General features: G+C 44.1%; 1 protein-coding gene across 1 annotated transcript in view; it reads right to left on the bottom strand.

Moving 5' to 3' along the window:
* Positions 1-7,378: 7,378 nt before the first annotated feature.
* The window catches only part of LOC311115021 (A-kinase anchor protein 2-like), a 13,872-nt gene continuing 5,212 nt past the window's right edge, over positions 7,379-16,038 (bottom strand). Inside the window, exon 2 of the mRNA XM_084190238.1 lies at positions 7,379-11,345. Coding sequence (XP_084046364.1) covers positions 11,190-11,345 — 156 coding nt within the window. The 3' untranslated portion in view covers positions 7,379-11,189. The remainder of the gene's footprint in view (positions 11,346-16,038) is intronic.

Genomic DNA, 16,038 nt, shown 5'->3' with positions numbered 1-16,038 from the left:
AGAGAGAGAGAGAGAGAGAGAGAGAGAGAGAGAGAGAGAGAGAGAGAGAGAGAGAGAGAGAGAGAGAGAGAGAGAGAGAGAGAGACAGAGAGAGAGAGAGAAAGAGAGAGAGAGAGAGAGAGAGAGAGAGAGAGAGAGAGAGAGAGAGAGAGAGAGAGAGACCCACTGTTCCAAAAAAAAGTCCAGTTGCCAGGAATACAAATTCCATCTAGACACGTTGCCCTAGAGCATAAAGTGACTATGCATAAATAATAAACAGAGTAGCAGCAGCGTAAAGAGGGGGATGGGGGGGGGGGGGGGGGGGGCAGTGCAAATAGTCCATGATTATCTGTTCCCTAATCACCAGATTGTGCCGCCAGTAGTACGTGTTGCTCCTCCATCACTCGGTAGCGTCATCGCCATTTGTATCAATGTTCCACTGCAGCCACATTGATGTCCAGAACTAGAACGGGGGTAATGACTGTTTCACCCAGTAGTCGAGTCACTAAATGTATAATCCGATTCTAGTCCCCTGTGCTCGAGTCCAAGTCCGAGTCACCAATGGAAAGAGTCACGAGTCCCTATGGCTGAAGTCTGAGTCCCATTGTTAGAGTCCTGGTACAAGTGCTCAAGTCTGAGTCACTGAGTGCACATTAACTCCAAATAAAGTTATTTACCCAGTCAGATATAGTGTACACTCTAAAAATTAGGGGTTCGACAACGGTTCTTCTAAGATCCTGAAAGTTATTTGAAGAACCTTTGTCACGTTTGTTGAGTACAGGATTGGACCAAGGTGCAGGGTGGTATGAGTACATGTTCGTTTATTAAATAAACACAGAACAAAAGCATCAAACAAGCCAAACACACAGAAACAAGATCCCACAACTCAAGGTAGGCAAAATGGCTGCCTAAGTATGATCCCCAATCAGAGACAACGATCGACAGCTGCCTCTGATTGGGAACCACACCCGGCCAAACATAGAACTAGATCAACTAGAATGTCAACATTCACATAGATATACACATCGAATGGACACCCTGACCAAACCAACTAGAAAAACAGGGCTTTCAAGGTCAGGGTGTGACAACCTTAGTGTTCTTGGCACTGAAAATAGCCCCCAAAAGGTTATTCCATGAACCCCATAGGAGGTGGGGTTTGAGGAACCTCCTGAGTTGGTGGCGGTTCTTGCAGGAACCTAACTGCCCAACGGAAACATTCGGATTTGAATATGAAAGGACAGCAGGTGCAGACACTTAACTGAAAAATTTAAAGATCTCCTCAATTTAAGGTAAGGTTTGTCCCTTGTATGATCTAAATTGATATTGTTGTATGATGATAACATCTATCTTTTCATATTTGTGCAAATCTTTCTACAACAGAAATGGATACAATTCAATGGATATCAATCAACAAAGAGGTAAGAATATGTAGGCTATAAGAATATGTTGAAGGCTAGCTGTATTGGGTGCAGATGACTGAACTGCTGATTTTTGTGTCTGTGTCTGCAGGTATACAGAGGAGGAGGCTGTCACGATCGTTGGAGGAAGTGGACCAATGCGCAGCGTGATGAGTGAACATACTTTTAATTTAGATTCACCACACGAAACAAAACAACAAAACGATACGTGAAGTCCTAGGTAACAGACACAAACCATACACGGAACAAGATCCCACAATACACTGTGGCAAACAGGCTGCCTAAGTATGGTTCCCAATCAGAGACAACAATCAACAGCTGATTCACGCTGCCTCTGATTGAGAACCACACCGGCCAACATAGAAAACACATGAGCTAGATAAAGAACCTATAACCCAAACACATAGAAACTACATACCCTGGCTCAACATAACAGAGTCCCAGAGCCAGGGCGTGACAGAGGCATAAAAAGGTTTGTCAATTAGTATTGGTATGATATGCAGATCACAGGTACCATCCTCCTCCCTTACCTCTACAATGAATATTCCATAGGCCTCTACATTATGGAGGTAAGGTATTGTTATGAAAACCATTATCAAAACAGTATTTACCACATAAACCAAGGTATGAATACTGTCGTGTGCATGTTTTGTTAATCATCTGTATAACTACTATTTTTGGGATTCACACCCTCCCTACACCTCTGATGAATATAACAGGAAACCTGTTCGATCACCCTGCGCTGCAAAATCATTCTGGCAATGGCTACAGAGAACATCAACACATTAACATCAACATGCCAGAGGATATACCCACTGGACTTGGGGCTCTGCTGGGAGTTTACCTCATATTTAGGTTTTTTTATTCTGCTTTGCCACTAAAATCAGTATAAACACTGACAACTAAAATATTGTTGTTATTGTTGTTATTGTTAAGCGTATTACTAATAATTATAATAATATGGGGGGGGGGGGGGGGGGTAGTTCAAAAACAAACCCCAAAAGGTTCTTCAAAAGGTTCTTTGAGGATCCATTAAAAGGGGTTCTTTGAAGAACCCTTTTAAATAGTTATTTGAATAACTTATAAGGGTTCCCCCACAGTTTCAATTTCAAGAACCCCTAAAGGATCCTCCAGGAACCTTTACTTTTTAGAATGTAGTGGCAAGAATAATTATTAACCCAGTCAGATATAGTGTAGTGGTAAGAGGAGTTATTAACCAGTCAGATATAGCATATGATGGTAATAATAATGATTTATTAAACTTCTACAGCACTTTTCATATCAGAAGGCAATCTCAAAGCGCTTCAAAACAATGTTTCGGCTACTGGTAATGTTACCAGAGCCAGGTTCAGTTGAAAAACGTTCTTTGAACGTTGCAGATAGAAATGCCATGAATAGAGCCTACGCTATTCCTTATTCGATATGTCAGAGAAGAACGTTTGTTCTGCATAGCGTATTTCTATCTTAACGTTCTAACACATTGCGTCTTGCTGAACGTACCCCAAGTTGTTAGCTAGCTAACGAGGTAACATGACTGAACAATGTGTAGCCTAAAGCAAATGTTTAACGGTCTGGTCCGCAAGCAGCCTAGTTTTAGAACGGCACTTGATATCCTTTATGAATGTAAAATGTGGCCTGCCAATGTACAACAGAAAGGAACAGAAAAAAGCAGTGCTGGTTTTATGGGTCATATTGAAAGGTAGCCTGAGGGTAGCCTGAAGGTAGCCTGAGGGTAGCCTGAAGGTAGCCTGAGGGTAGCCTGAAGGTAGCCTGAGGGTAGCCTGAAGGTAGCCTGAAGGTAGCCTGAGGGTAGCCTGAGGGTAGCCTGAAGGTAGCCTGAGGGTAGCCTGAAGGTAGCCTGAGGGTAGCCTGAAGGTAGCCTGAGGGTAGCCTGAGGGTAGCCTGAAGGTAGCCTGAGGGTAGCCTGAGGGTAGCCTGAAGGTAGCCTGAGGGTAGCCTGAAGGTAGCCTGAGGGTAGCCTGAAGGTAGCCTGAAGGTAGCCTGAGGGTAGCCTGAGGGTAGCCTGAAGGTAGCCTGAGGGTAGCCTGAAGGTAGCCTGAGGGCTAGAATCAAGCCGTTTTCTCTGAGGCTACAGGCCTGCATATGAAATGCAGTGGGGGAAAGTGGGAGACTGCAAATTCAAAGACGGCCTACTTTTCTACTCAAGGGAGGGAAAGACATGATTAGACTGTTGTTTTACTAATTAAACTCAATGCTGCTATTGGTTTTCATTTCGTCAAAGCATCTTGTGTTTCTTTAACCAGGCAAAGGGTAGCCGCTAGAAGGCTGGTGGTGATTGGTTAGCTAAGGTGAAGCAAGAGAGTCGCCTGCTCAATGTGGAACTCAATAACTCGTAACTTAATCCCCCCCGCAGCTCACCAGCTGACGTCGGCTGTGTTTGCCAGGTGTGATGTGTTCTTCCCACTGCTGAACAGAACTGCGTTGGGCATCTGTGCTGCTAATATATTCATTGTGTTCATCGCTGAAAAGCTCTCAGTCTCTCCAAAAACTCCTGTCCAGTCCATTTAGTCAGATTTTTAGTCACAGAGAGAATTTTTGTCTCTTCTCGTTTTAAGTCAACTGAAATGAAAAATCATGAGTGAGTCAAACATCCACCTTAATGAATACAATCTCTGGTCCATTGTGTTCATTGAGATCTTTTTATAATAATAATAATAATAATAATAATTGCCATAATAATAATAATAATAATTTATAAATATTTTGTTGTCAAAGCATCAATTCATTTGCTTTGTGATAAATAGGCTGTGTAGGCCACATTTATTAAGATTAAGCACATATTACGCACAACCTTTGAAGCGCACCAGGGTTGGTTATTGTAACCAAGGCTTATTGTAACTGTGAGTCTATCAGTTATTAGGCCTACAACAGATAATGTGAATCAGTGTGTGTGTGTGCGTGTGTGTGTGTGCGTGTGTGTGCGTGTGCGTGTGTGTGTGTGCGTGTGTGTGCGTGTGTGTGCGTGTGTGTGCGTGTGTGCGTGCGTGTGCGCGTGCGTGTGCGCGCATGTGCGTGTGCGTGCGTGCGTGCGTGTGCGTGCGTGCGTGTGCGTGTGTGTGCGTGTGTGTGTGCGTGCGTGTGTGTTGACTTTATTTTAATAGGTATAATTAAAGGACTGTATAATGACTCACAGGGAAACCAATCACTCAGCTGCTTCATCAATAATAAATCAATAGTCACAAAATTACAGATTTTATTTTTAATGAGAAAATAATTATATAGGTGTATAACTGTGCGCCGTACAAGTAGCCTACTACATAACCAATAGAAGCAGAATATGAACAAAGAAGTGGTTAACATACTAACAGGGCTTTACATATGAATAGGATCTCTTTACTACGCCAGTGATTCTCCCAGTAGGCCTACTCCTTCTGACCACAGGCCTCTCCGCTCTGGGTGGTGGTTCAGAAGAGAAGACAGGAAAGCAAAGCCTTCGCGGTTACAATGATAAATAAAGTCATCATATAAAACCCCAAAATAATATAAAATAAATTCAAAAATAAACAACAAAAGCATATCAACTCGTAAAAGAAAATCATATTTCTTTTTGTGTGTGTATGTTAGTTAAAATTCCAAAAGCATACAATAACATCGTAGGCCTATATTCAGAAACTAAAAAATGTTTACTCAATGGGAGACGTGTCTGGAGTAATACTTTCTGTTGAAATCCCTTGGCAGATCTAATACTGTATGTGCATTATGGCTGTCATCTAGCTCTGGTCCAGCTTGTCAATGCTGAGACTGCCACAACGCCCTGGACCAGAGCTAGTTGGCATGAAATAAACTCTACTGTGTCATGCAGGGTGTGCTGCAGTATTGAAGGCAGCTGTCACTCTGCATAGCACAACAAATATAGCAAATCAGCTGTAGTGTGTTTACATTATTACTGTAAAGTGTGTTTACATTATTACTGTAAAGTGTGTTTACATTATAAGTGTGTTTACATTATTACTGTAAAGTGTGTTTACATTATTACTGTAAAGTGTGTTTACATTATTACTGTACAGTCTGTTTACTTCTATTGTGCTACTACTTCCTCTTTTGTGCCCTGACCCTGAAATGGTTTCATGGCAAACTGCATTATCCCACCAAATATACAGTATGATTACTCATTTAGTTATTCAAGAAACATCTACCTTCTTTTCAAGTTCTGAGACCAAATTCAGCTTGATGAATGTCTTACTTTAAGTCTAGGATTTGTGCTGTTTTGGTATCATATGCTATAAGAGACAAGGCAATAGCAGACAGTGTCCATCTGCAGTATATGTTTTGCCTAATGCTAATCAAATAGCAGACAGTTTCCATCTGCAGTATATGTGTATATGCTAATCAAATAGCAGACAGTTTCCATCTGCAGTATATGTGTATATGCTAATCAAATAGCAGACAGTTTCCATCTGCAGTATATGTTTATATGCTAATCAAATAGCAGTGTGGTTTGAAGCTGTCTCCCTCTTGCTACACTAACATTAACTTTGCATATTTATTAGTTACAAATTCAGTATCCTGAAGACCACACAAGCACACACACACAAACGTACAGACACGCACGCAAAAGTTCTGACAAATGCCCACACCCAAATAATAATACTTAACTTGGTTAGATGGGCATCTCTCTCTCCCTCTCTCCTATGTGATGAGCATCTCTCTCTCTCTCTCTCTCTCTCTCTCTCTCTCTCTCTCTCTCTCTCTCTCTCTCTCTCTCTCTCTCCCCCTCTCTCCTCTCTCCCCCCTCTCTCTCTTGCTCTCCTCTCTCTCCCTCTCTCCCCCCCTCTCTCATTCTCTCCTCTCTCCCCCCTCTCTCTCTCTCGCTCTCCCTCTCCCCCCCTCTTTCATTCTCTCTCGCTCTCCTCTCTCTCCCCTCTTTCTCCTCTCTCTCCCCCCTCTCTCCCCTCTTTCTCCCTCTCCCCCCCTCTCTCTCTCGCCAACCCTGCGGCTTCTCTCTCTCCCTCTCCACTGTGATAAGCATCTCTCTCTCTCTCCTCTGTGATGAGCATCTCTCTCTCTCTCTATGTGATAAGCATCTCTCTCTCTCTCCTCTGTGATAAGCATCTCTCTCTCTCCTCTGTGATAAGCATCTCTCTCTCTCTCCTCTGTGATGAGCATCTCTCTCTCTCTCCTCTGTGATGAGCATCTCTCTCTCTCTCCTCTGTGATGAGCATCTCTCTCTCTCTCCTCTGTGATGAGCATCTCTCTCTCTCTCTCTATGTGATGAGCATCTCTCTCTCCCTCTCTCCTCTGTGATAAGCATCTCTCTCTCCCTCCTCTGTGATGAGCATCTCTCTCCCTCCTCTGTGATGAGCATCTCTCTCTCTCCTCTGTGATGAGCATCTCTCCCTCTCTCCTCTGTGATGAGCATCTCTCTCTCCCTCCTCTGTGATGAGTGTACACTGTAGCACAGGCCTCTGGAAAACTATTTTCCTTTAGTGTTTCCACTGCATAAATAAAAAACTCTCAAAAAAAGTATTTGTCTCCCACACACATCAAAGCAACCAGGCGATAAAACAAACTTCTCCTTTTCAGATACAAAAACATCCTTGTGTTTCTGTTCATAATTTCAAACTACCAACACTATCTTTAAGTAATACCTGCCCTCTGCCTATCATCAGCCAACCACTGATCAGCTTATTATGTTCAACGTCCTGGGTCACAGGTCAATCTCTATTACATTTCCTGAACAATGTTCGGAAGTTTAGGTTAATCTCTCTCTCTCTCTCTCTCTCTCTCTCTCTCTCTCTCTCTCTCTCTCTCTCTCTCTCTCTCTCTCTCTCTCTCTCTCTCTCTCTCTCTCTCTCTCTCTCTCTCTCTCTCGCTCTCCTCTCTCTCCCCCCTCTCTCTCTCTCTCGCTCTCCCTCTTCCCCCCCTCTTTCATTCTCTCTCTCTCTCCTCTCTCTCCCTCTCTCTCTCCCCTCTTTCTCCCTCTCCCCCCCTCTCTCAAGGCAAATAGAATACTGTCTGAATGTCAACAAATCAACAGTGTAACCTAGGTAACACTGTCGCACCCCACACACTGGTTGTGTCCCAAATGGCACCCTATCGCTTAAATAGTGCACTATATAGGGAATAGGGTGCCATTCTCTGGTCTAAAGTAGTGCACTATATAGGGAATAGGGTGCCATTCTCTGGTCTAAAGTAGTGCACTATGTAGGGAATAGGGTGCCATTCTCTGGTCTAAAGTAGTGCACTATATAGGGAATAGGGTGCCATTTGGGACATAACCATAGTACAATCAGAGGGAAACACACCTCTCTGTGTCATCAGTCTAAAGCAGAAACACACCTCTCTGTGTCATCAGTCTAAAGCAGAAACACACCTCTCTGTGTCATCAGTCTAAAGCAGAAACACACCTCGCTGTGTCATCAGTCTAAAGCAGAAACACACCTCGCTGTGTCATCAGTCTAAAGCAGAAACACACCTCTCTGTGTCATCAGTCTAAAGCAGAAACACACCTCTCTGTGTCATCAGTCTAAAGCAGAAACACACCTCTCTGTGTCATCAGTCTAAAGCAGAAACACACCTCTCTGTGTCATCAGTCTAAAGCAGAAACACACCTCTCTGTGTCATCAGTCTAAAGCAGAAACAAAATCAAAGCTTCTTGAACTCATATAAAAGGACACAATTGCCCATTAAATACTTTTCGATATATTATATATATTATATAAAAAAACACTATAAGAAACCATTAACAAGGTTCTTGAGGGTAGCTTAAATCCCAAATGACACTCTATATAGTGTACTACTTTAGACCAGAGGTTTTGACCTATGACCATGTCCAAAAGTAGTGCACTACATAGGGAATAGGGTGCCATTTGAATCTCAGCCTGTGGTGTTTCTTTCAGGGGAATGAACGGACTCGGTGCATGCCCAGAATGTTCTTTGGGGTCGGAGGGCACGGCACACAACCTACTTCCCTAGACAGTTCTCAGGTCCTGGTTTGTGGGTTCGTGGAGTCCTCACTCAGGGAAAAACGACATGCTCCTTTGGCATGGTAGTAAAAAGGTGTTGTTTTCAGCTGGGCCGTTGTTTTATCATCTCAGGGTTTTAATAGTCAATTGCTCCTGTTGTTGTTTAGTCCATTTAGAGAAGGTAAAACTCCTGTCCCGTTCTGACTGACGTCACTACGAAGGAGCTGGAAATAGAGCTGTTCAGTCCATTTAGAGAAGGTAAAACTCCTGTCCCGTTCTGACTGACGTCACTACGAAGGAGCTGGACATAGAGCTGTTCAGTCCATTTAGAGAAGGTAAAACTCCTGCCTGGTTCTGACTGACGTCACTACGAAGGAGCTGGGCATAGAGCTGTTTAGTCCATTTAGAGAAGGTAAAACTCCTGCCTGGTTCTGACTGACGTCACTACGAAGGAGCTGGGCATAGAGCTGTTTAGTCCATTTAGAGAAGGTAAAACTCCTGCCTGGTTCTGACTGACGTCACTACGAAGGAGCTGGGCATAGAGCTGTTTAGTCCATTTAGAGAAGGTAAAACTCCTGCCTGGTTCTGACTGACGTCACTACGAAGGAGCTGGGCATAGAGCTGTTTAGTCCATTTAGAGAAGGTAAAACTCCTGCCTGGTTCTGACTGACGTCACTACGAAGGAGCTGGGCATAGAGCTGTTTAGTCCATTAGAGCTGGGCATAGAGCTGTTCAGTCCATTTAGAGAAGGTAAAACTCCTGCCTGGTTCTGACTGACGTCACTACGAAGGAGCTGGAAATAGAGCTCATCCAATACTCCTGTTGGTAATGAAAAACACGTCCCCCTGTCAGGACATGACTGGATTTAAAAAGTTTGATATTTTCATGCAAACTGTCACTTTGACTGCAATAGACTGTGGTGTTTTGAAATGTGTGGTCCTTGACCCAATTTAACTCCAAAACATTGTTTTTTTGTAGGATAATGGACTACTCCAAAAAGCGTAACAATTCTCACCAATCTTTCCCTCAGCTACCGAGGGCAAGAGTGAAAACAATCTGCAAACATAAAAACATTTCTTCCAGGCAGATTTTCCATACATCAAATACACATCAATCCTATGTCATTATGTTACCAGTGAAGACTGCTTACATCGGGGGAAGAGCTCAAATTAAACAAGCAATGCCGATACAGGTACTTCAGAAATGATCAGTGGGTTACATTTTTTTTTTTTTAAATATCTGACATTCAAATACTTAATAACACAGACTGTTTTGAAACCAGTTGGATGATTATATTTGTCTTGTTCAGTATTAGAGTCCAAAAACACAGACTCCCAGACATGTATTGTGTCACATCCATAGAATTAGAACTGTTGCCATAATGGGTGGACTGGCGGCCATTTTCAGTGTCGCCATAGTAGTTCATTCTGTTTTCTATAGATGAGGCATTCTACACCACTTACATTGCATAACACATTTTACATTATAATATGTGTGTCCCAAACAGCACCCTATTCCCTATATAGTGCACTCCTTTTGACCGGGGCCCATAGGGCTCTATGTAGGGAATAGGGGGCCGTTTGGGACACTTCCCATCGTATTTTTTTTTTTTTTTTTTTATGACAACAATAATTGTCAATAGGCACATCTATGACTACAAGCATGTTCATCTCATTCATCTCACTGATTGGTTATTAGGCCATCCAGTCATCAACTCCCTGATAATCACATCCATCTATAAAAACACTCTTCCTATATTGATCAAACTGATCAATTAAGTGATTGTTAATTATTGAAAAATGACCTGCAGATAGCTTTCTCCACTTCGACTCCTTCCTTCCCTCGGAGTGACCAACGCGTTCCGTCTAAACGTGCTCTTCAGTTTAGATGAGGTCATTTAGTTAAACGAACTCATATCTGCTCTTTAGATATCTCAGATACTGTATCTGTGTGTTTCAACTTCCATCATCAAATGTCAGGAAAGGAAGAGGAGAGGACTTCCTTTATTATTTTATGAATATGAGCTCATTTAAAGCAGATCTAGAGTGATAATATCTATTTTAAACACCTGTCTTAGTGAGAAATACTGGTAATACAGAAGGTTACATTTTGTCATGAGGTCGACAACAAGGATCAAGTCTCAGGAAACGTCATTTGCTGTTGGATGTAATCTGGAGAAAAGCCAACCCTGCGGCTTCGTCCCAAATGCTACACTATTCCTTATATAGTGCACTGCTTTGAACAGGGCCCATATTGCACAATAGGGTGCCATTTGGGACGAAGTCTGGTTTCCAGTGATTCCATTGAGTCTGACATCCTCCCTCACACCACTAAGATAATATAATAGGATCACTTGACAGGCATACACTCTCTGAAAAACAGCGTTCCAAAAGGGTTATTCGGCTGTCCCTATGGAATAACCCTTTGAAGAACCCTTTTAGGTTCCATGTAGAACTCTTTTGGGTTCCATGTAGAACCCTCTGTGAAAATGGTTCTACGTGGAACTGAAAAAGGTTCTACCTGGAACCAAAAGGGTTCTTCCATAGGGACAGCCGAAGAAGGTCCTCTATAGGTTCTAGATAGCATCTTTTTTTTCTGAGTGTATGTTTCTGTGTTGAACCAATACTCAACCAGCCGTATCCCATGGGTCTCTCTGTATTCCAGTGTGGGGCTGGATGTTACTTCCTGGTTGGTCCATCCAGTAGGTCATGTGATTAGAATACTTAGTAAAATAAATACTTGTGGTTGTCTTGCTGTCTCCATCTCTCTCCATCCCTCCATCTCTCTCCATCCCTCCATCTCTCTCCATCCCTCCATCTCTCCATCCCTCCACTCCTGACAGTCACAGAACACAAGGGAGAGCAGACTACTCCTCCTCCTCCTCCTCCTCCTCCTCCTCCTCCTCCTCCTCCTCCTCCTCCTCCTCTTCCTCTTCCTCTCCGTCCTCATTAGCGTAAAGCCCCGCCTCCCACCTCAGCGCCATGTTGCTTTTCCTGCGTGTGACGCGGGTGGCCTCCAGCACCTGGTAAACCAGACAACAGAACAACAACTCAATCAACAGGGAGTATGAACACGACCTATAGAGGACCTTCAGGTCTACTAACGCTATAGAGGACCTTCAGGTCTACTAACGCTATAGAGGACCTTCAGGTCTACTAACGCTATAGAGGACCTTCAGGTCTACTAACGCTATAGAGGACCTTCAGGTCTACTAACGCTATAGAGGACCTTCAGGTCTACTAACGCTATAGAGGACCTTCAGGTCTACTAACGCTATAGAGGACCTTCAGGTCTACTAACGCTATAGAGGACCTTCAGGTCTACTAACGCTATAGAGGACCTTCAGGTCTACTAACGCTATAGAGGACCTTCAGGTCTACTAACGCTATAGAGGACCTTCAGGTCTACTAACGCTATAGAGGACCTTCAGGATCAGTGCTTTAATTAAGTGCTATCCTCTGGGCATCCAATGCACATCTTGTTGTATAGTTTTTTACCCAATTAAATTCGATTAAAAGTTATATTGAATTGAATTGAAGTTTCTGTTATAGTTGCTAGATTCAATTGGTATTACAGTATATAGGCTATTGTTTGTAGTTTTACCCATCTTTACTCACAGCCGCCATTATAACCACATTAACCCTGGCAACTACACACAGGCTGACATGCACACCACCACAACAACAGGTTACCCAGGCGCTAAGACAGACTGCAGGAGGTGGGGAAGGAAAGGGGCATTCAGCCAAAATGTGTCTTCCACATTTAACCCAACCCCTCTGAATCAGAGAGGTGCAGAGGGCTGCCTTAATCAACATCCACGGGAAGCAGTTGCAGGGTTAGCTGCCTTGCTCAAGGGCAGAACGTTTCACCTTGCCAGCTCGGGGATTTCAAACCAGCGACCTTACGGTTACTGGCCTAACGCTCTTAACCGCTAGGCTACCTAGCAGGCTAGCAGGGTTACTATAGGCAGTCCTACAGGTGGGAGAGGGAGAGAGGCAGCGAGGGGAACTATGCTGTCTTGGCGTTGCAGTGGGTCAGAGGCACAAGGTCAGGGGTCAGAGGCACCAGGAAGGAGCCATTGCGTTAGAGCAACATGTCTGAGTGCTGGTTGAATGCCAAATGGCACCCTATTCCCTATTTAGTGCACAACAAAAGTAGTGCACTATATTGTAGTGCACTAAATAGAGAATAGTGTCAGTGGTGTGTATTCATGGATGCCCCCAAATAAAAAAAACTTTATCTTTTGTCTCTTTGTGTTTCATAAATGTCCGTCAATTGGCAAGAGGCTGAATGTATCTCACTGGAGAAAGCCTCTGAGTTAGCGAAACCCTCTGCCTCTGAGTTAGCGAAACCCTCTGCCTCTGAGTTAGCGAAACCCTCTGCCTCTGTATGTGTAGCCCATCTGATGCTGTCTGGTCAGATAGAGTGTGATATTGTGGCCGCCCGTAGCGTTGAATGCAAGGGACGCCAGCGAGCATTTGGCATCCCTTGACAATAAAGTATAAAATAATAGCCAATCGGCGTTCAGCTAAACTGAGTGAGCTCAACTGTGATTGGTCCTGGCGCACCAAAAAAAAGTATCAAGGGAAGCCAGCTTGGATTTGGCTTCACACCAATCACATCACATCACATCACATCAAGCCAAACGTCATGGACAGGAAAAACTTGAATTGTTGGGTTGTTGTCCTCCAGTGACTAGCTAGCTAGCTAAAATTGTCCCTTTCCTAAATTAGCCATGGATGGGGACAGGGATTTGGACTTTATTCTCCGTTCTGGCCAATGATTATAACGGCGATTCTGATCCACCCATTCATTCATACATTGGCCTGAGAGGATGGAACTGCACCACTACTGAACAGGGTAGCATTTGGGACAGACTGCACCACTACTGAACAGGGTAGCATTTGGGACAGACTGCACCACTACTGAACAGGGTAGCATTTGGGACAGACTGCACCACTACTGAACAGGGTAGCATTTGGGACAGACTGCACCACTACTGAACAGGGTACCATTTGGGACACACCCAGTGAAATCAGATGGAAACACATATTAGATGCAATGCTCTTTCATCCCAGACTTCGTCTCTAGGTAGTAATGTCTCCTGATGCATTTGGTGTTCGAGTCATAGAAATAGAATCCCTAGAACGGTCATCCCCATTCAAGTTAATATAGACATTTTAGTTATTCTATATTTCTATGGTTGAGGTCATGCGAAGCCACAATGGACAACAAGACAAGCAACATGCAAGGCCACCAAGACAGCATGACACCCTATTCCCTATTTAGTGCACTACTTTTGACCAGAGCCCTGTGATACACACACATAACAGGAGAGCATGTGAAGCCTGTAAGCAGCAAGCAGAGCATTGGACAGGTAGATACCTCTGTAGTAACCTTCCTAGAGAGCATCAAACAGGCGTACTGACAGACAGACAGAGCAGACAGACAGAAGAGACAGACAGAGGAGACAGAGAGGAGACAGAGGAGAGACAGAGAGAAGACAGAGGAGACGGAGAGGAGACGGAGAAGAGACGGAGAAGAGACGGAGAAGAGACGGAGAAGACAGAGAGGAGACAGAGAGGAAACAGAGAAGACAGAAAGGAGACAGAGAGGAGACAGAGAGGAGACAGAGAAGAGACAGAGAAGAGACAGAGAGGAGACAGAGAGGAGACAGAGAGGAGACAGAGAGGAAACAGAGAAGACAGAGAGGAGACAGAGAGGAGACAGAGAGGAGACAGAGAGGAGACAGAGAGGAAACAGAGAAGAGATAGAGAAGAGACAGAGGAGACAGAGGAGACAGAGAGGAAACAGAGGAGACAGAGAGGAGACAGAGAGGAGACAGAGAGGAAACAGAGAAGAGATAGAGAAGAGACAGAGGAGACAGAGGAGACAGAGAGGAGACGGAGAGGAGACGGAGAGGAGATAGAGAGGAGACAGAGAAGGGACAGAGAAGACAGAGAAGACAGAGAAGAGACAGAGAGGAAACAGAGAAGAGATAGAGAAGAGACAGAGGAGACAGAGGAGACAGAGAGGAGACGGATAGGAGACGGCGAGGAGACGGAGAGGAGACAGAGGAGACAGAGGAGACAGAGAGGAGACGGAGAGGAGATAGAGAGGAGATAGAGAGGAGACAGAGAAGAGACAGAGAAGACAGAGAAGACAGAGAAGAGACAGAGAGGAAACAGAGAAGAGATAGAGAAGAGACAGAGGAGACAGAGGAGACAGAGAGGAGACGGAGAGGAGACGGAGAGGAGACAGAGAGGAGACAGAGAGGAGACAGAGGAGACAGAGAGGAGACGGAGAGGAGACGGAGAGGAGATAGAGAGGAGACAGAGAAGAGACAGAGAAGACAGAGAAGACAGAGAAGAGACAGAGAGGAAACAGAGAAGAGATAGAGAAGAGACAGAGGAGACAGAGGAGACAGAGAGGAGACGGATAGGAGACGGAGAGGAGACGAAGAGGAGACGGAGCGGAGACACAGAGGTAACAGAGAGGATATAGACAGACAGAGAGGAAACATTAGAGGGACACCATGAAATAAAGAATAACAACAGTGATAAAGCATTCCTTGTCCCAAATGGCACCCTATTCCCTACTAGTGTACTACTTTGACCAGGGCCCATACCACTGGGGAGAAAAGTAGTGCACTATGTAGGGAATAGGTTGTCATTTGAGACTCCGGTACAGTCGTTCCTTTTCACAGGGATATAAAACTGTTTCTACACTGCTTCTAAGCATCTATTGTTTAACGATGATTAGAGTAAAAGTTGTTACCACAAATTCACTAGCAGCTATCCATACTCAAGAGGCTCCACAGCCCACAAACTGCTAGTACAATTTAGAGTTTTTGTAAAATGATCATATTAAGTCAATATGTCGTTATATTGAGGGGGAAATCCATTACGTTCATGCTGATTATATTGTAAATAGTCCCTTTTTCTTTTAGTTTCAATTCACTTCCTTTTCACAGGAAAGCCCCTGTGTCACAACACAGAGATCATGTAACAGGAAGAGAAAATGACCTCCCTGTTACTGACTCAGTGAGGAGAGGATGTCTGCATCCCAAACGATGTTTAAATTTTTTTTTTTTAACATTTTAGTCATTTAGCAGACGCTCTTATCCAGAACGACTTACAGTAGAGCGCATACATTTTCATACTTTTTCCCTCCGTACTTTCCCCCGTGGGAATCAAACCCACAACCCTGGCATTGCAAGCGCCAAGCGTCATGCTCTACCAACTACCAACAGAGCCTTTGGAAAGTATTCAGACCCCTTGACTTTTTCCACATTTTGTTACATTACAGCCTTATTCTGAAATGGATTAAATTGTTTTTTCCCCTCATCAATCTAGACACAATACCCCATAATGACAAAGTAAAAACAGGTTTGCAAATGTATTAAAAATAAAAAAGACTCTTTACTCAGTACTTTGTTGAAGCACCTTTGGCAGCGATTACAGCCTCGAGTCTTCTTGGGCATGACGCTACAAGCTTGGCACACCTGTATTTGGGGAGTTTCTCCCATTCTTCTCTGCAGATCATTTCAAGCTCTGTCAGGTTGGATGGGGAGCGTCGCTGCACAGCTATTTTCAGGTCTCTCCAGAGATGTTAGATCGGGTTCAAGTCCGGGCTCTGGCTGGGCCACTCAAGGACATTCAGAGACTTGTCCTGAAGCCACTCCTGCGTTGGCTTGTGGCCTCCTGTATCTCAGT

This window comes from Coregonus lavaretus (genome assembly GCF_964263955.1).
Source record: "Coregonus lavaretus genome assembly, contig: HAP1_SCAFFOLD_340, whole genome shotgun sequence".
In the NCBI taxonomy this organism is placed as follows: Eukaryota; Metazoa; Chordata; class Actinopteri; order Salmoniformes; family Salmonidae; genus Coregonus; species Coregonus lavaretus.
The sequence above is the reverse complement of the archived record's forward strand: the minus strand, read 5'-3'. Positions and strand labels throughout refer to the sequence as shown.